The following is a 20,055-nucleotide window of genomic DNA, read 5'->3' on the forward strand; positions in this document are numbered from 1 at the left end:
TTTCGGAACAACCACGGATTGATAAATTGTTCTTAAGGTGATTGGACTGAGTGATGATGGATTAAAGCCGCTGCTGCATATGCTCAGGTATGTACCTCGAAGCTTGTTGCAGGCGTCTGCTATAAGCATTTGCGACGAAAGCCACGCGTCGGCAGTTATCCCCAAATGTGAATAACTTTCGGATTCTTTAACTGTTTCACTTCCAGTTCTAAACACGCGTGAGTTTCCTGTGTTTGTACGCTCATTAAAAACGATGACGGCACATTTACTTGCGTTATATTCATAGCGCCATACTCTCGAGTATTTGTAGCATATATCCATCATTTTATCAAGTCCCGTTTTTGAGTACGATATTAAAACCATATCGTCTGCTACGGTCGGCGAACAGATGTTCATGTTGTAGATACACATACCCAGCCCGCTATCCTCCAGTTGTTTGATAAGCCCATTGATGAACACTAGGTACAGGAGCGGTGAGCTTTTACTCCCCTGGCGGGTACCTTGCAAAACCGGGAACTCATGGGAACGTCTTCCATGGGTAAGAACATAGCTTTTGGCGTTCATATAGAGTTCTTTAATCGCAATGAGGCTTGTGGGGTCAATGTTGCATTTCAACAATTTGTACAGAAGCCCTGCATGCCACACGTTGCCGAATGCCTGCTTCCCGTCCAGGAAGCAGACATACATCTTGGATGAATGCTCGCGTGAAAACTGAATGCATTCTCGTAACACGAATGACGTCATTATAGAGCCGAGTTGTTCTTGGAAGCCACCTTGTTGCATGCTTAAAGTCTCGGAAATAGTATCTTTACAACGCAACAAAATAACTGATTCATACAATTTTAAAACCGCCGAGAGAAGAGTAATTGCACGGTAATTATTTGGGTCATCCTTTCTTTTTCTACCCCCTTTATGGATAGTTATTATCACACCACGTTTCATACAGTTCGGGATATAACCTAGTCTTAGCATGTACGTGAAAAGGTTAGCTAGTGCAGGGGCTACAACTGTCCGTGAGAAAATGAAATGTTCATAAACGATATTGTCCTCGCCAGATGATTTTCCTCTCGGTAGTGTATTGATGATATTTTCAATCATTTCAGGGAACACAGATGCGTTGGGGTCTGTGGTCGTGGAGAGAAGGGTACGTTCCACTTCGGTAGACGTTTTCAACAAAAATTGTTCGTCAAAGTCGCGTGATGCTGATGGCTTATACAAATTCTCAAAGTAGTTTCCCCATCTTTGTAGTTGCTCATCGAGGTCACGAACAACGGTTCCTTGGAATATTATTCCTTCATTCACTTTTGACCCCGACGTTTTCCGTCTTGAGTTGACCATCTTCCAGAACTTAGTTTGGTCCACCTCAGCCGCTGTATCAATTTGTTGGTCCATGTCCGCCATGAATCGGTTTGCACACACCCTATGGAGGCGTCTAAAATTACGCTTTGCCGCTTTGTAGCTGGTGTATTCAAAGCATTTCCGGTCTCGGGGCTGTCCGGCGCGACACCACTGGTCTCGAGCAAGCCGAGAATTGTTTTGCGCTTCAGTCAGAGCCGGGCACCAAAACGGTTTTAGAAATGACTTGAAACGTTTTTGGGGCAAGGATTCATTTGCATCTGAGTAAAGAGTATTTGTTAAGTCAATATATGCCCGATCAATTTCCTGCCTGTCGAGTGTGTCCGAGCACAGGCGTTGTATTACACGGCTGGATGACAGTAGTGACTGGTAATGCTCGGCATCTTCTCTGGCTACCCTTTTCCAGTTAATGTATATCTTTTGTGGACACACTTCCGGTACGCTCAAACTCGAGAACCAGTAGACATTAAAGCATAATAATACAGGCCTATGACGAGAAACATTAAGACAATCATCGTCAATAATTTCGGAAAATAGCACAAGGTCAGCAGTTTCAACAGGCAAACAAATATAGTCTATTGTAGTTCTACAAGTACTGTCGTAGGAGACAAAGGTGCAGTTTGATCCGCGACACTCGGGCAAAGTGTTAACCGCTAGCATATTACAGTCAATTAATAACCTACGCAAAAGCCGAGTGCGGGGATTATTAGCTGATATACTTATGTCCGCATTGAAATCACCCATAAATACTACAGTACCGTTATCAGCGTACTTGTTATATATATCGCATAATCTCCAGATATAGTCAGCAAAAATATCTATAGAGTGGTTGGAGCAGGGTAAATAGACCTGAAACATATAATCGTTTGCAGAAATTTGCATCTGGATACCTGCAATGTGATCATCATCAATATCTACAGGTGTGATACAATAATCACATTTATTTTGCCACATGATCGCTACACCACCCTTGCCCATTCTTCGCTGATTTCCTATTGCTAAGCTACTGTCACAAACCACATGACATCTATAATTGTTTGAGAGTGAGTCAAAAAAAATGCACATTAGATTCAGAAAGCCAATGCTCTGATATTAATTCCGCATATGTCTATTTTACGTGTGCGGAGTAGGTTACACAGGTATGAGGAGCTGGACATTATACCAGTAGCATTCCACGTCATTATATTGATTCCCATGATTGAGTTAATCGATGTCTGTAGATAGCGGTTCATATCTGTTCATGGAAAACGTGTCCCCGTTGCTATATTCGTGCCAAAACAACGGTCTTCCTCGACGTTGATCCGTTGTGCATCTTCTTCGTCGAAGTGTCTAGTATTACAAACCGGGTCGTTTTCCGTACACATGCGTGAGCGTTTGAGCTCAGTTCTAGATTTCCACGGGACACATTTCACAAAGCGCGGCCAAAAGTTTTGTTCGAGAACATTGTTTGCATCGCAGTTATCCTCTAAATTTAGACGTATCACAACTTTGTTGGGGGATGTATTCACGTATAAGTACATTACCGAAAAGGGCCCAACGGTTTCCTCTTTGAGAATTTTCCCAGTTCGAAAATCCCCCAACAAAGTTGTGATACGTCACAAGTATTATATTATATCTCTGTTTATTGACACCCTGCTGTGGTCACAGTGCAGCGACCATTATCAGGGTTAATCAATAAAAACAGATGTACTGGAAAAAGACACTTTAGTTTATTAATTGCCATCAATTATCGCAGTATTTGTAATATTTAGTATTTAATAAATTAATACTATTGAGGCAAAGAAATCACACAGCGTCGTGAAAAAATCTATATAAACACTAAGAAATACATTTTCTATTTTAAAATATATACCTCATTTCCACACAAGCATAGAGGTCTCAGACAAAAACAACGAATCATTGCACCCGTATAATATTACGCACGGACTTGTAAACTTGTATAGGGATAATACACGTTTTCGAGGGCATGATCGGATTTGAGAGCGCCCGCAGATGATCATGTCCGAGAAAATGTGTATTTTCGCTATTATTGCATAAACAAATCACACACACCAAAATAAATTAAAATAACATTGACAAAAATATGTTTTGTTCATTCGACATCGACAAAATAATTCGATTATTTCAATACAGTTCAGTGTTGTGTTTTACATATGCCTCACTCGGTCATCATCCGAAATGACGAGGCTTTACCTTCGGATAGGCAGTTTTCGATTTAAAATGTGTTTAAACAGTGGATTAATGCAAAGTTGAAATGCAGCCGCGCAAAGTAAGAAATGAGGAATTGTTTTGGAATTTACAGCAGGAACGTTGAAGGTACATTAACACTTACATTTACAGCATAGTCTTTTGAAAGTGTTAAGTAAATAACCTTAACTTCATTGACGTTTCCAATAAAATAAAGCTCTTGTCAAGAGAGTGCATATGGTATAATTTGAAAAGTGGATTGAAATAGTCATTATCCCTGCATGCATGAGGAAACTGGTGCTTATTCAGTTCCCCATTTATGGTTGGAAAGTCGTCGAAGGCTGGAGAAGGGAAGTAACTGCGCGTGGACAAGATTATGGATATGAAAAACACATAACAGGGCTTGAACGGCACGTGAATCGCCTTGTTAATACACGATTTCTCCCGTTCAAGCCCTCCTTTTGCCAAGTTTCTGCACCCCGCCAGAGGGCATTATAGATAGAGTTTATGCAATAATACCCGTTTAAATATCTTTTTTTTTCAAAACTATCGGTAAGATCGAAAATATATGCTAATATTGGTAATATAATCCGATCTACAAGTGTAAGGGAACTGATCAATGTTGTTTTATGCTTTCTGGTGGTTTATTGAAAAATATCAGTGAATTAAAACTGATAATTCACCGTTTAAAACCGTACAATTAACAGTGAAAATAATTGATAATTTTAATTGTTTTACCGGAAATATATTTTGGGGGAAAATACCAAAATAATCAATTGTAAGCATAAAATAAACATAACATTTGTTGGATTCGGTGATATATCGATTTTAATTTACTCGTGATCATATAAAAAATTATATATTATGATCACTCGTGAACTAAAATCGATATTCCACCAAATCCATCAAATATCTTCTATATAATTAATGACTTAACTACATTTAGTGAAAAGCAAACAAATAACGCCGCGCCGTGAAATTAGCAAGACAAAATATCTCTCATTCATGTTAAACTTTGAACTTTAGCAAATAATTGTGTTGATTTATCGTGTACTATTTATTATTTGTAACAATGCAATTTATATAATTATTTATTTGCAAATGAACACATTAATGGTTCATTTTTGAATGTTCGCTTATTAAACAAGGCCCAGATGTTGTAAACGCGAATATTTCTTTAAAGAAGCTATATTCAATAAAATAAGATTTGAGAAACGTGCCATTTTAAATAAAGACAGAGAGAGAGACACTCATATTTTCAGATTTTTTTCTAAATTTAATACTTCTTTTCTACAAAAAAGAAGCATTATTAAACGCGTACTTGTAAACAGCTTTCAATGTTTTTCCTCAAAACTATCAAGATCGATAAAATATGCTTATATTGTTTATGAAATATAAGATTTACAAGTTTAGGGCAACTGATCAATATTTAATGATTTAATTCAATTTAATAAAACGCATAGAAATCACACTGTGCCAAGGAAATATTAGCTCACTTTAATATTAGCAACAAATGTGTTTGTTTAGCGTGTATTATTTGTTACACAACACAAATTTAATCATTGATTTGCAAATTAACAGACTATTGATTCATTTATGAACATTTGGTAACAAAATAACGCCCATATGTTTTAAACGCAAAACATAATGATTATGTCGTTAAAGAAGATAAAGTTAAGATCTGGCAAACGTGCCATTTTATAAAAAGTGAAAATACAAATTAAATTTTTCTACCTATATATACACGACATTATCTATACGGTCGGCGTTTTATCGTCTGCCTTTTAACGAGCGCGCTATAATTTTATTGAAGTCAGTTGCAATTGCCGCAGAAACATGATTTAATTTACTTGATCTTATACCATAAAGACTCTTACATAGTGTATAAAGTAAAGTTTATCATTTCGTATTAGTGTATTCAAAGTACTCGAGTTATTAAATCATTAAATAGATTTTAATATTAGACTATATTTTTAATGAAACGACGGTAATGATAGCAAGAAATATCTTTTTAAAAATGATGTTCTTCATATATCCTGATTTCGATATCCAGTACATGTACGCGTATATTCAAACTGCATGTGTACGTAGATTTAACTGATACTGCTTTGGATCTAATCACACGTTTATGCGTTTGTTTTCAGCGCGTTTTCTAAATGAAAAATCAAACCAAAATGACGGTGTAACACGTCCCGTTAATTTTAATGTACTAAACAATTTAGCAATAAATGACATCATTCATGAATGTAAATCCAATTGACATCTCGCCTGGACACTTAATCACGTGGCTAATGCCTAAGTCACAGATAGACAACGATCACCGTCCGATCAGCGGCCGACGTATTTTTCCGCTAATCGGGCTGGCGACCGGCCGATGATATCACGGAAACCGGCCCAATTTGTAGCATCGGGCGGCGTCCGGATTAATTTTAAGTCTCACTAAAAATTTTACCCGACGTCGGGCCCGGGTAGGAATCGAGTTGAGATCGAAACAAGATCGGACGATCAACGCACGGGTATTGCCCGACATCGGATTCATTGAACGTGTATCGGCAAAAGTAAAGGTATTTCCCAGAGGCATATACATCGGCCGGCGACCGCTTGATTGCCAGAGGGCCTCCTCACGATGCCCGACAGACGCCGGACGATGCTCGTGATGATGCACGTACAATGAATCCGATGTCAGGCGCACGCCGGGCGATAACCGTTCGTTGATCGTCCGACCTTTTTTCGATCTCAACTCGATTCCTTCCCGGGCCCGATGTCGGGTAAAACAAACTATGATATAAACAATTATTCTGGACGCCGCCCGGTGCTACAAAATGACCCGATGTGCGTGCGATCATCGGCCGGCGCCAGCACGATGAGCGGAAAAAAACGTCGGCCGCTGATCGGACGGTGATCGATGTCTATTTGTGACTGAGGTTTTAAACTTTGTCAATCATCGGACGGCGGACGGCTCCGACGTGTCCAGTCTTCCCGATGCCTGTAGATCGGACACATCGGCCGGTGACCGGATTATCTGTGAGGCATAAGCGGTTAGGAAATATCAAAGTGGCTTCTTTGCCTACAGATTACGCGATATTGCTGGTGATTTTTATGGACTTTTTAATCCCCTATAACACTGGTTAAAGGGGATTGTGTCATGAAGGTATAATGGAAATGCAGAAATTATTAGTTTAAAAAAATATTAGCTATCTATAACGGGTATTTCGGTACGTTAAACCAAAGACCTATAGAATACGTGGGTACCATTCCATATTGTTGTTCATATACACGTGAAATAATTCACACTTAATAATGCTTATATGTCATTAAACGTTCTGAAATAAATTAATGTTCTTTAAGGGGGATTTCGGTAATTCTAAACATTGAAGCTTACACTCGCACTTGTCAAGACCACATTTCCGCGTTGGAAATGGTATACATTCAATTCCGCTAACTTATCTTTTGATCTCCAAGTGTGGATTAAAAGCGCTAATTGATGTCACCATATGTCTGCACATGTGTAGATACCGTCATTAAGATAATATATCACTCGTCAAATTCTAATAACAGGTATAATGGAAATCAAGACCTACTGAGTTTGTATTACTCTTAAAATAATGCATATTAACTTTGCTTCTATTAATAACCTTAAAACTGATAAAAATATAATAAAACAACAAACACGAACTATTATGTGATGATCAGATCGATAACATTTAATATAATTCGATCATTTACGCTAATTATTACCAAAAAAAAAAAAATAACAATACAATCTATTCCAATGCCGATGTTGGTGTTGTGTGATAAGTTCTTAAATCATTAATCGTGTTTTAATATCCATTTTAGAAGTTCTGGCTTATTTTTTAAATAAAAACATGACTTACATGAAGATGTTTAGTTAAAAAAAGTAAACTTTTCAACTTATATATTAATCTGTCATAACAAATCAATTAACAATCAATTATTTTAAATGATTCAAGTAGACACAGAAGTTAACAGTAATAGTAACACTTATAACTAACGCGTTTTAATTAAACGACGATCGTCCCACAATGCGCGAAAATAGGTTGCCGTTTTAAAACAATATTTGTGTGGTTAGAATTATCACTGAGTAACATTTTAATGAATTCTCATGTCATTATAATGGACTGACATACTATATAAACGAACATTACGGCTCTCATAGAATAAAAAACTACAAAACAAAAAACACGACACTTCTGCTTTCTCTCTCAATCTGCTCGCTCACTGTAAAGGTACTCTTAAAGGTGAACTGTCGATTTTATAACGAAAAATGCATTTTTATAAATATGTATATTCTAAAACGAGTGGAATCATCAAAAGCTATGGCAAAAAATATTACGATACTAAAAAACGATGTTTTTGTTTTCCGTAAACCGCCCGGGTATTTCCGCGACCTATTTTGGTTGTGACGTCACAGGCACTCAACGCGCATGACTCGGAAACACGTCCATTGTTGTTACGAATCGAAGCGTGAACACTTCGCGGTTAATGTCAAATTTGATATTCAATAGATCTATCACGTGAGCATAATACAATTCTTTTACACAAGTTTTATTGAAATCGTGTGCTTTTCTGCATTTTTTGCATGACAATCGTTATTCGATATGGTTCGGTGTGTTGCTTTCGGGTGCAAAGAACGTGAGGAAAAGGGAAAGAAGGTTTTTTTCCGTTTCCCGAAGGATGATGTTACTTGTAAGAAATGGATAAAGGCAGTCAATTCCAGGAGAGTAATCGATGGGAGACTGGTTGATTTCAAACCGAGTAAGGCATCTAGATTGTGCTTGAACCATTTTGACGACAGTTGTTTTTTTTATCCTCCAAGTGTTATGGCTAGTGTTGGAATGGAGTTAAAGCTCAAGCTCAAAGCTGGTGCAATTCCAACGATATTTCCGGAAACAGAGGCATACAAAGCTTCAAAGAAAGCTCCACTAAATCCCAACGACCTTGGACCAGGGAAGCACAACCGAGCGAAGTATGGCGCCTATTCTAAAAGGAACCAGAAACCGGTAATTATGTTTCTAATGACTTATCTATGCTTGTTTATTTTGATATTCACAGTGCTAAATAATTTTAGTCTGATTAGTCAGCATATTATTACAAATGATTTCAAGACATTTGTATTAAAAAATGCGTTGACATCTGGTTAGAAAATAATGCACAATAGTCTCCGATGCAAGTTTATTTCAAATACTGGTCAGGCTAATACAAAGGAGAGGAAGCTGTTCTGTACTGTAGAAATATTGTTTGACCTATAGACTATAGTATTCTCACACATTGTTTTGTCAAACATTTGAATCCGCAAACAACTTATAAGTATTTCTTCACAGTATTAACCATGCATTATATTTAAATAAATTATATTTTATCAATAACATAAAGGTGGTCTTATGAGCGCAGTGGTTGATATGTGTCCTTCACAGCTAGGTGACCTGAGCTCAAGGCCATTTCCTGTATATTGTTGAGTAATGTCAGAGCTGTTGATGGTCAACATACAGGATGGATTAGGTTTTTCTGGATAATGAGCCTTCCACTCAGAACACATCCGCAAAAAAATGGAAATCTTTCTGTACCAAGTAGCTGGCAAATGCTGCTTATATGATAATTCCAATATCATCCACACTTTAAAGTCTAGTCAGTTTATAAGGAATGCTGGGGCACACATGGGTTCGATCATGTACAGCCTTATGCCCAGTATGGATATGCCTAATTATTTTACCTTTTAATATATATTTTTTTAAAATTTCTTATATTTTGTATGCATGTATGAATTAATGGCTTAGTGACAAACAATTAATTAAAACACTTCTCTCATTACTCAGTTTTATATCCAGTAGGGATAAAGATATACATATTTCATAGTAAAAACACTCTTTTATTAATATTTCGCCCAAACGGGCTTTATCAAAGTTTACAAATACGAATTCACTACATAGTTATAACTGTTGTATACACCAATAAAGTAAATGTTTTACAACGTCAAATATGACAGGAAATGACGTCATGACGTCGTACTTTACCATGCGATATACAATTGCGCCAAAATACATAATATACATGACATTTCGTTGTATGGTTCTTATACTTGATCAGAAATTCATTCCTCATTGTAATTTTCCAAATTGAATTTGATAATAAAAAGTATTACAATAACATCATATTGTTATATCAATAATAATAACTATATTAATGATAACAATAATTACTATAATAATAATATAGATATTTACTGTACCAACCTAAAAATAATATTCACAAAATCAAAATTCCTATTTTGTAGTCAGCACTATTACTATAATATCTTAACACTAATTCTTATTGACTATATTTATCAACATTTAAACAAATTGAAATGATTAATAATTAATTATTTATAATAATTTTAATTCCAATCTTTTAAATGAAGTTAAATTCTAATGTATTGTGTTCATACATATGCACACATATATACGCATTCCTTCACACTTGTACATATTCACTCATATACTTGCACATATAATTACAGGTACACAAATAAACACCTACATGTGTACATACATACACATATACATATATATATACACACCCACACATATACTCATATATACACACATACATATCCACCCTCTCACATACTTACGCTCGCATGCACTATTGTTGGAGAATTATGCATTTTGAAAATAGTTATCGTTACTTAAACTGTCTACACGAATCTCGTATTGGCCTACACTATCGCCTATAATTCTGCCATACTAAATCGGAAGCTGCTTTTGTGTTAAGTCCATTTGGAACTTCTGTCTTTAACAATTGAATCCAGTTAAGTTCTTTTATCTTGCGGTAGTAATCCGAATTGTCTCTAATATTTTGTAAAACACATACTCCCATGTCTTCTACACTATGTTGTCCGGAGTTAAAATGCTCAGCAACAGGTTTGCTTCTGTGGTGCCTTGTATCTGCCTCATGCTCCTTTAATCGTTCTTTTAGTGAGCGTGATGTCTCCCCCACATAAACTATTTTGCCACACTGTATACAGTTTATTCCATAGATGACGTTACATGCTTCACAGGTCTGCCTTTTGCTAATGGTCACTCCACTCACCCCTCCACGGTTGTGCAACCCCCTTGTTAGCATGTCACACACTACACACTTTTTGGTGCATCTTTCTACTGGATTGACCTCCCTTGTCATAGTACGATTGGTTTTTTCATGCACTAATATATCTGCTATGTTCTTGTCTCGTCTGTATGCAACAATAGGCATTTCATTAAAAAATTCCTTCATTCTATTCGACTCGTGCAGTAGAGGTAGGTGCTTTTTCACAATATCGTGTATGCGTGGTAGTTTTTTCGAGTACGTAAGTACAAGTGGAACTCTTTTCATGTTTTTCTTCTTGTCTTCACTTGGTTTCAAAAGAGTATCCCTATCCAGCTTGTCTGCTCGATCAAATTGCCTGTCAATGATCTTTCCGCTATAGCCACGTTTACGAAGATAGTGTTTTAATTTTTTCTTATGGACCTGATAATCTGTATCTTTAGAACAGATTCTTTTCAGTCTAATGGCTTGACTATATGGAATGGCTTCTTTTGTTTTTCTTGGATGGCTTGATTTGTAGTTTAAATACATGTGCTTGTCTGAGGGTTTTGTGTATAAAGATGTTATTACTTTCCTATCTTCTATCTTCACGATAGTATCCAGAAATTCTATTTCTTTCCCACCAACTCTCATTTCTACTTGAATACTTTCATCAATCTGGTTTGCAAACATAAGGAACTCATTAAGCTTTTCCAGTCCATGTGTCCAAAATCCAAATCCATCGTCGATGTATCTTTTGTAAAAGATTGGTATGAACTCATTCTTCATTAGTTCTTCATCCCATTTACGCATATAGGCACATGCAAAATTCCTCCCCAACTTTGAGCCTATGGCAACTCCTTTTCTTTGTTTATACTCAGTTCCATTGAATGTTATAATATTGTTGTCAAGAACGGTGGTTATCATTTCTTCTATTGCTTTTGAAGGGATGGTTTTGTCTGTTCTAGTTTCAAGTGCTTCTCTACATGCCTCTAAGCCTTTTTGTTTAGGAATGGATGGATAAAGTTTGATAACATCAAAGCAGAAAAGCATTGTATTTTCTGGAATTTCATTGGGGATTTCTTGCAGTTTTGTCAGAAAATCTGTTGTATCTTTAATATAACTTGGTGTTGTTTCTACAAACTCATTCAACTCTTTCTCTGCAACTTCTGCCATGTTTTCTGTGGCCGTCCTAATGCCATTCACTATTGTCCGGTATGGATTGTTATTTTTATGGATTTTTGGATTTCCTTTTAACTTTGCTTCTTGGGGGTGTTTTGGTATTAAGTAATCTTTCAGTTCCTGGTCAATAAGGCCGTCTCTATATAATTTACTTGCTACCTTTTTAACCGCCCTGCTTGCTTCATGTTTACACTTTCCGTTGTTTTTTTCATAAGAATCACATTCATTCATTTCCTTCTCCAGATTTTTGATATAGTCCTCGGTATTAACGACCACAACTCCTGATCCTTTGTCTGCGGGTCGAATGATTATACTTGAATCATTCAGCAAGCTTTGTAAGGCCTTTGATTCTTTGTCACTTATATTTGACTGAACTCTGTCTTTAAGTCCATATAGTATCTCTCGTTTTACCGCGTCAATATATGTATCAAGACTTTTTTCTCTCCCAGGTGTTGGTGTAAATCTACTTTTTTTCTTCATCCATGGTTTGATATTATCTTTCTCCTGATCATTTTGTTTATTATGGAAATACTCTTTAAGACGCATGCGTCTTTCCCACTCACAGAGATCGCTTTGCAGTTTTGTGATGTCATATTTGTTAGTTGTAGGTATGAATTTTAAACCTTTTGATAGAATTTCTTTTTCATTAAATGTTAAATCCCTGGAAGATAAGTTTATGATTGTTGAAAACTGATCCTTTGTTACCAAGTCTTTGTCTGTATCTTTGTGTGGATTGTCTTTGTTTATAACCTTCTTTTTGTCCTTAAAACATGCATGTTCCACTTCAGATGGTTTCGGAATTCGTACCATTTCATCATGCGATACTGTTTTGACATGGGGCTTTTCGGGAAGTTGTTCCATATCGAACCAGTCAAACTGAGACGTATCTTCAATTCGGTCATGTGATACTTTTTGCTTACTTTTCACTATTAATGAATCAAAATGTTCATGTTCCATTTTCAAGAAAAAATATCGCTTTATTTTTGTACTTTTTGTAACCGGTTCGAAATTCAGAATTTGAGTTACACCGTTCGTTACGTTGTAGATCTGTACAACAGCTGAATATACCGTAGCCGCTGCATAAATTTCTGCTTCTGTAGCCCATGAAGACATTCTGCCATCTTTATGACTCTGATTTGTTATATGAATGTTGATGTCCTCATCTATATATACTGAATACAGATTGGTGTTGTTGTGCATATGGTGAACTATCTTATCTCGTATACATGCATGTTTCTCCACAGATCCATAAATGTCTAAAGCAATACATCTGTAAAAACAATTCCCATCTCCTGCTACATTTTTCACAATGAAATCATCTAATGAGTTATTAATGTCTCTGATGTCAAAATGAAGCATACGTGCCTTTTGCAATTTGTTTTGTTTCCGTTCATATAGACTCCTTTGTAAATGATTTGAGTTTTCATTATGAATATCAACATTGTTGCTTTGTAATTCTATTATCTTACTTGTAATAGCCTTTTCAGTAAGTGTAATCAACCGCAATGACGCATCCTTCTTGACTTTGGCACATTTTTCTCGAGTTTCCAGATCCATATCTATTTGTGGTTCCCATTGTAATTTAAATCCATTTGGCACTATTCCTTCCGTGAGGCACTTATTTAAGAAATCCGCATGTGATTTGTAACGTAGCAATTTACTCTGGTGCGATGTTATGTAGTTCTTCATACTCATAAATCTTTTAGGAGTGTAATGTCAATACTCAGTTTTATATCCAGTAGGGATAAAGATATACATATTTCATAGTAAAAACACTCTTTTATTAATATTTCGCCCAAACGGGCTTTATCAAAGTTTACAAATACGAATTCACTACATAGTTATAACTGTTGTATACACCAATAAAGTAAATGTTTTACAACGTCAAATATGACAGGAAATGACGTCATGACGTCGTACTTTACCATGCGATATACAATTGCGCCAAAATACATAATATACATGACATTTCGTTGTATGGTTCTTATACTTGATCAGAAATTCATTCCTCATTGTAATTTTCCAAATTGAATTTGATAATAAAAAGTATTACAATAACATCATATTGTTATATCAATAATAATAACTATATTAATGATAACAATAATTACTATAATAATAATATAGATATTTACTGTACCAACCTAAAAATAATATTCACAAAATCAAAATTCCTATTTTGTAGTCAGCACTATTACTATAATATCTCAACACTAATTCTTATTGACTATATTTATCAACATTTAAACAAATTGAAATGATTAATAATTAATTATTTATAATAATTTTAATTCCAATCTTTTAAATGAAGTTAAATTCTAATGTATTGTGTTCATACATATGCACACATATATACGCATTCCTTCACACTTGTACATATTCACTCATATACTTGCACATATAATTACAGGTACACAAATAAACACCTACATGTGTACATACATACACATATACATATATATATACACACCCACACATATACTCATATATACACACATACATATCCACCCTCTCACATACTTACGCTCGCATGCACTATTGTTGGAGAATTATGCATTTTGAAAATAGTTATCGTTACTTAAACTGTCTACACGAATCTCGTATTGGCCTACACTATCGCCTATAATTCTGCCATACTAAATCGGAAGCTGCTTTTGTGTTAAGTCCATTTGGAACTTCTGTCTTTAACAATTGAATCCAGTTAAGTTCTTTTATCTTGCGGTAGTAATCCGAATTGTCTCTAATATTTTGTAAAACACATACTCCCATGTCTTCTACACTATGTTGTCCGGAGTTAAAATGCTCAGCAACAGGTTTGCTTCTGTGGTGCCTTGTATCTGCCTCATGCTCCTTTAATCGTTCTTTTAGTGAGCGTGATGTCTCCCCCACATAAACTATTTTGCCACACTGTATACAGTTTATTCCATAGATGACGTTACATGCTTCACAGGTCTGCCTTTTGCTAATGGTCACTCCACTCACCCCTCCACGGTTGTGCAACCCCCTTGTTAGCATGTCACACACTACACACTTTTTGGTGCATCTTTCTACTGGATTGACCTCCCTTGTCATAGTACGATTGGTTTTTTCATGCACTAATATATCTGCTATGTTCTTGTCTCGTCTGTATGCAACAATAGGCATTTCATTAAAAACTTCCTTCATTCTATTCTACTCGTGCAGTAGAGGTAGGTGCTTTTTCACAATATCGTGTATGCGTGGTAGTTTTTTCGAGTACGTAAGTACAAGTGGAACTCTTTTCATGTTTTTCTTCTTGTCTTCACTTGGTTTCAAAAAAGTATCCCTATCCAGCTTGTCTGCTCGATCAAATTGCCTGTCAATGATCTTTCCGCTATAGCCACGTTTACGAAGATAGTGTTTTAATTTTTTCTTATGGACCTGATAATCTGTATCTTTAGAACAGATTCTTTTCAGTCTAATGGCTTGACTATATGGAATGGCTTCTTTTGTTTTACTTGGATGGCTTGATTTGTAGTTTAAATACATGTGCTTGTCTGAGGGTTTTGTGTATAAAGATGTTATTACTTTCCTATCTTCTATCTTCACGATAGTATCCAGAAATTCTATTTCTTTCCCACCAACTCTCATTTCTACTTGAATACTTTCATCAATCTGGTTTGCAAACATAAGGAACTCATTAAGCTTTTCCAGTCCATGTGTCCAAAATCCAAATCCATCGTCGATGTATCTTTTGTAAAAGATTGGTATGAACTCATTCTTCATTAGTTCTTCATCCCATTTACGCATATAGGCACATGCAAAATTCCTCCCCAACTTTGAGCCTATGGCAACTCCTTTTCTTTGTTTATACTCAGTTCCATTGAATGCTATAATATTGTTGTCAAGAACGGTGGTTATCATTTCTTCTATTGCTTTTGAAGGGATGGTTTTGTCTGTTCTAGTTTCAAGTGCTTCTCTACATGCCTCTAAGCCTTTTTGTTTAGGAATGGATGGATAAAGTTTGATAACATCAAAGCAGAAAAGCATTGTATTTTCTGGAATTTCATTGGGGATTTCTTGCAGTTTTGTCAGAAAATCTGTTGTATCTTTAATATAACTTGGTGTTGTTTCTACAAACTCATTCAACTCTTTTTCTGCAACTTCTGCCATGTTTTCTGTGGCCGTCCTAATGCCATTCACTATTGTCCGGTATGGATTGTTATTTTTATGGATTTTTGGATTTCCTTTTAACTTTGCTTCTTGGGGGTGTTTTGGTATTAAGTAATCTTTCAGTTCCTGGTCAATAAGGCCGTCTCTATATAATTTATTTGCTACCTTTTTAACCGCCCTGCTTGCTTCATGTTTACACTTTCCGTTGTTTTTTTCATAAGAATCACATTCATTCATTTCCTTCTCCAGATTTTTGATATAGTCCTCGGTATTAACGACCACAACTCCTGATCCTTTGTCTGCGGGTCGAATGATTATACTTGAATCATTCAGCAAGCTTTGTAAGGCCTTTGATTCTTTGTCACTTATATTTGACTGAACTCTGTCTTTAAGTCCATATAGTATCTCTCGTTTTACCGCGTCAATATATGTATCAAGACTTTTTTATCTCCAAGGTGTTGGTGTAAATCTACTTTTTTTCTTCATCCATGGTTTGATATTATCTTTCTCCTGATCATTTTGTTTATCATGGAAATACTCTTTAAGACGCATGCGTCTTTCCCACTCACAGAGATCGCTTTGCAGTTTTGTGATGTCATATTTGTTAGTTGTAGGTATGAATTTTAAACCTTTTGATAGAATTTCTTTTTCATTAAATGTTAAATCCCTGGAAGATAAGTTTATGATTGTTGAAAACTGATCCTTTGTTACCAAGTCTCTGTCTGTATCTTTGTGTGGATTGTCTTTGTTTATAACCTTCTTTTTGTCCTTAAAACATGCATGTTCCACTTCAGATGGTTTCGGAATTCGTACCATTTCATCATGCGATACTGTTTTGACATGGGGCTTTTCGGGAAGTTGTTCCATATCGAACCAGTCAAACTGAGACGTATCTTCAATTCGGTCATGTGATACTTTTTGCTTACTTTTCACTCTTAATGAATCAAAATGTCCATGTTCCATTTTCAAGAAAAAATATCGCTTTATTTTTGTACTTTTTGTAACCGGTTCGAAATTCAGAATTTGAGTTACACCGTTCGTTACGTTGTAGATCTGTACAACAGCTGAATATACCGTAGCCGCTGCATAAATTTCTGCTTCTGTAGCCCATGAAGACATTCTGCCATCTTTATGACTCTGATTTGTTATATGAATGTTGATGTCCTCATCTATATATACTGAATACAGATTGGTGTTGTTGTGCATATGGTGAACTATCTTATCTCGTATACATGCATGTTTCTCCACAGATCCATAAATGTCTAAAGCAATACATCTGTAAAAACAATTCCCATCTCCTGCTACATTTTTCACAATGAAATCATCTAATGAGTTATTAATGTCTCTGATGTCAAAATTAAGCATACGTGCCTTTTGCAATTTGTTTTGTTTCCGTTCATATAGACTCCTTTGTAAATGATTTGAGTTTTCATTATGAATATCAACATTGTTGCTTTGTAATTCTATTATCTTACTTGTAATAGCCTTTTCAGTAAGTGTAATCAACCGCAATGACGCATCCTTCTTGACTTTGGCACATTTTTCTCGAGTTTCCAGATCCATATCTATTTGTGGTTCCCATTGTAATTTAAATCCATTTGGCACTATTCCTTCCGTGAGGCACTTATTTAAGAAATCCGCATGTGATTTGTAACGTAGCAATTTACTCTGGTGCGATGTTATGTAGTTCTTCATACTCATAAATCTTTTAGGAGTGTAATGTCAATACTCAGTTTTATATCCAGTAGGGATAAAGATATACATATTTCATAGTAAAAACACTCTTTTATTAATATTTCGCCCAAACGGGCTTTATCAAAGTTTACAAATACGAATTCACTACATAGTTATAACTGTTGTATACACCAATAAAGTAAATGTTTTACAACGTCAAATATGACAGGAAATGACGTCATGACGTCGTACTTTACCATGCGATATACAATTGCGCCAAAATACATAATATACATGACATTTCGTTGTATGGTTCTTATACTTGATCAGAAATTCATTCCTCATTGTAATTTTCCAAATTGAATTTGATAATAAAAAGTATTACAATAACATCATATTGTTATATCAATAATAATAACTATATTAATGATAACAATAATTACTATAATAATAATATAGATATTTACTGTACCAACCTAAAAATAATATTCACAAAATCAAAATTCCTATTTTGTAGTCAGCACTATTACTATAATATCTCAACACTAATTCTTATTGACTATATTTATCAACATTTAAACAAATTGAAATGATTAATAATTAATTATTTATAATAATTTTAATTCCAATCTTTTAAATGAAGTTAAATTCTAATGTATTGTGTTCATACATATGCACACATATATACGCATTCCTTCACACTTGTACATATTCACTCATATACTTGCACATATAATTACAGGTACACAAATAAACACCTACATGTGTACATACATACACATATACATATATATATACACACCCACACATATACTCATATATACACACATACATATCCACCCTCTCACATACTTACGCTCGCATGCACTATTGTTGGAGAATTATGCATTTTGAAAATAGTTATCGTTACTTAAACTGTCTACACGAATCTCGTATTGGCCTACACTATCGCCTATAATTCTGCCATACTAAATCGGAAGCTGCTTTTGTGTTAAGTCCATTTGGAACTTCTGTCTTTAACAATTGAATCCAGTTAAGTTCTTTTATCTTGCGGTAGTAATCCGAATTGTCTCTAATATTTTGTAAAACACATACTCCCATGTCTTCTACACTATGTTGTCCGGAGTTAAAATGCTCAGCAACAGGTTTGCTTCTGTGGTGCCTTGTATCTGCCTCATGCTCCTTTAATCGTTCTTTTAGTGAGCGTGATGTCTCCCCCACATAAACTATTTTGCCACACTGTATACAGTTTATTCCATAGATGACGTTACATGCTTCACAGGTCTGCCTTTTGCTAATGGTCACTCCACTCACCCCTCCACGGTTGTGCAACCCCCTTGTTAGCATGTCACACACTACACACTTTTTGGTGCATCTTTCTACTGGATTGACCTCCCTTGTCATAGTACGATTGGTTTTTTCATGCACTAATATATCTGCTATGTTCTTGTCTCGTCTGTATGCAACAATAGGCATTTCATTAAAAACTTCCTTCATTCTATTCGACTCGTGCAGTAGAGGTAGGTGCTTTTTCACAATATCGTGTATGCGTGGTAGTTTTTTCGAGTACGTAAGTACAAGTGGAACTCTTTTCATGTTTTTCTTCTTGTCTTCACTTGGTTTCAAAAGAGTATCCCTATCCAGCTTGTCTGCTCGATCAAATTGCCTGTCAATGATCTTTCCGCTATAGCCACGTTTACGAAGATAGTGTTTTAATTTTTTCTTATGGACCTGATAATCTGTATCTTTAGAACAGATTCTTTTCAGTCTAATGGTTTGACTATATGGAATGGCTTCTTTTGTTTTTCTTGGATGGCTTGATTTGTAGTTTAAATACATGTGCTTGTCTGAGGGTTTTGTGTATAAAGATGTTATTACTTTCCTATCTTCTATCTTCACGATAGTATCCAGAAATTCTATTTCTTTCCCACCAACTCTCATTTCTACTTGAATACTTTCATCAATCTGGTTTGCAAACATAAGGAACTCATTAAGCTTTTCCAGTCCATGTGTCCAAAATCCAAATCCATCGTCGATGTATCTTTTGTAAAAGATTGGTATGAACTCATTCTTCATTAGTTCTTCATCCCATTTACGCATATAGGCACATGCAAAATTCCTCCCCAACTTTGAGCCTATGGCAACTCCTTTTCTTTGTTTATACTCAGTTCCATTGAATGTTATAATATTGTTGTCAAGAACGGTGGTTATCATTTCTTCTATTGCTTTTGAAGGGATGGTTTTGTCTGTTCTAGTTTCAAGTGCTTCTCTACATGCCTCTAAGCCTTTTTGTTTAGGAATGGATGGATAAAGTTTGATAACATCAAAGCAGAAAAGCATTGTATTTTCTGGAATTTCATTGGGGATTTCTTGCAGTTTTGTCAGAAAATCTGTTGTATCTTTAATATAACTTGGTGTTGTTTCTACAAACTCATTCAACTCTTTCTCTGCAACTTCTGCCAT

At 35.5% G+C, this 20,055-nt stretch overlaps 2 protein-coding genes across 3 annotated transcripts; both read right to left on the reverse strand.

Annotated features, from left to right (window-relative positions):
- Positions 1 to 9,582: 9,582 nt before the first annotated feature.
- LOC127873996 (uncharacterized) lies at positions 9,583 to 18,271 on the reverse strand. The gene is made up of 2 exons (XM_052418097.1): positions 16,374 to 18,271; positions 9,583 to 12,236 (listed from the first exon to the last, which is right to left on the reverse strand). The coding sequence occupies exons 1-2, from the start codon at positions 17,617 to 17,619 to the stop codon at positions 10,264 to 10,266; spliced, it is 3,219 nt and encodes a 1,072-aa protein (XP_052274057.1). The 5' UTR covers positions 17,620 to 18,271; the 3' UTR covers positions 9,583 to 10,263.
- LOC127873997 (uncharacterized) lies at positions 13,720 to 20,055 on the reverse strand. 2 transcript variants are annotated; one of them, XR_008046484.1, is made up of 2 exons: positions 14,126 to 14,953; positions 13,720 to 13,931 (listed from the first exon to the last, which is right to left on the reverse strand). XR_008046484.1 is itself a non-coding variant. In XM_052418098.1 (2 exons), the coding sequence occupies exon 1, from the start codon at positions 20,053 to 20,055 to the stop codon at positions 18,538 to 18,540; it is 1,518 nt and encodes a 505-aa protein (XP_052274058.1). In that variant the 3' UTR covers positions 13,720 to 13,931; positions 18,263 to 18,537. The 2 variants fall into 2 exon arrangements, 1 of the variants encoding a protein (XP_052274058.1); XM_052418098.1 differs by lacking the exon at positions 14,126 to 14,953 and adding an exon at positions 18,263 to 20,055.

The sequence above is a fragment of the Dreissena polymorpha genome, chromosome 3, assembly GCF_020536995.1.
Source record: "Dreissena polymorpha isolate Duluth1 chromosome 3, UMN_Dpol_1.0, whole genome shotgun sequence".
Classification (NCBI taxonomy): domain Eukaryota; kingdom Metazoa; phylum Mollusca; class Bivalvia; order Myida; family Dreissenidae; genus Dreissena; species Dreissena polymorpha.

Excerpts from the sequence above, each read along its gene's own strand:
- LOC127873996 (XM_052418097.1), bottom strand. The coding sequence starts at position 17,619 with ATGAGTATGAAGAACTACATAACATCGCACCAGAGTAAATTGCTACGT. Across the intron at positions 12,237-16,373 it reads AAGTAGATTTACACCAACAC|CTGGGAGAGAAAAAAGTCTT; the intron begins CTTGGAGATAAA and ends TTACACCAACAC.
- LOC127873997 (XM_052418098.1), bottom strand. The coding sequence starts at position 20,055 with ATGGCAGAAGTTGCAGAGAAAGAGTTGAATGAGTTTGTAGAAACAACA.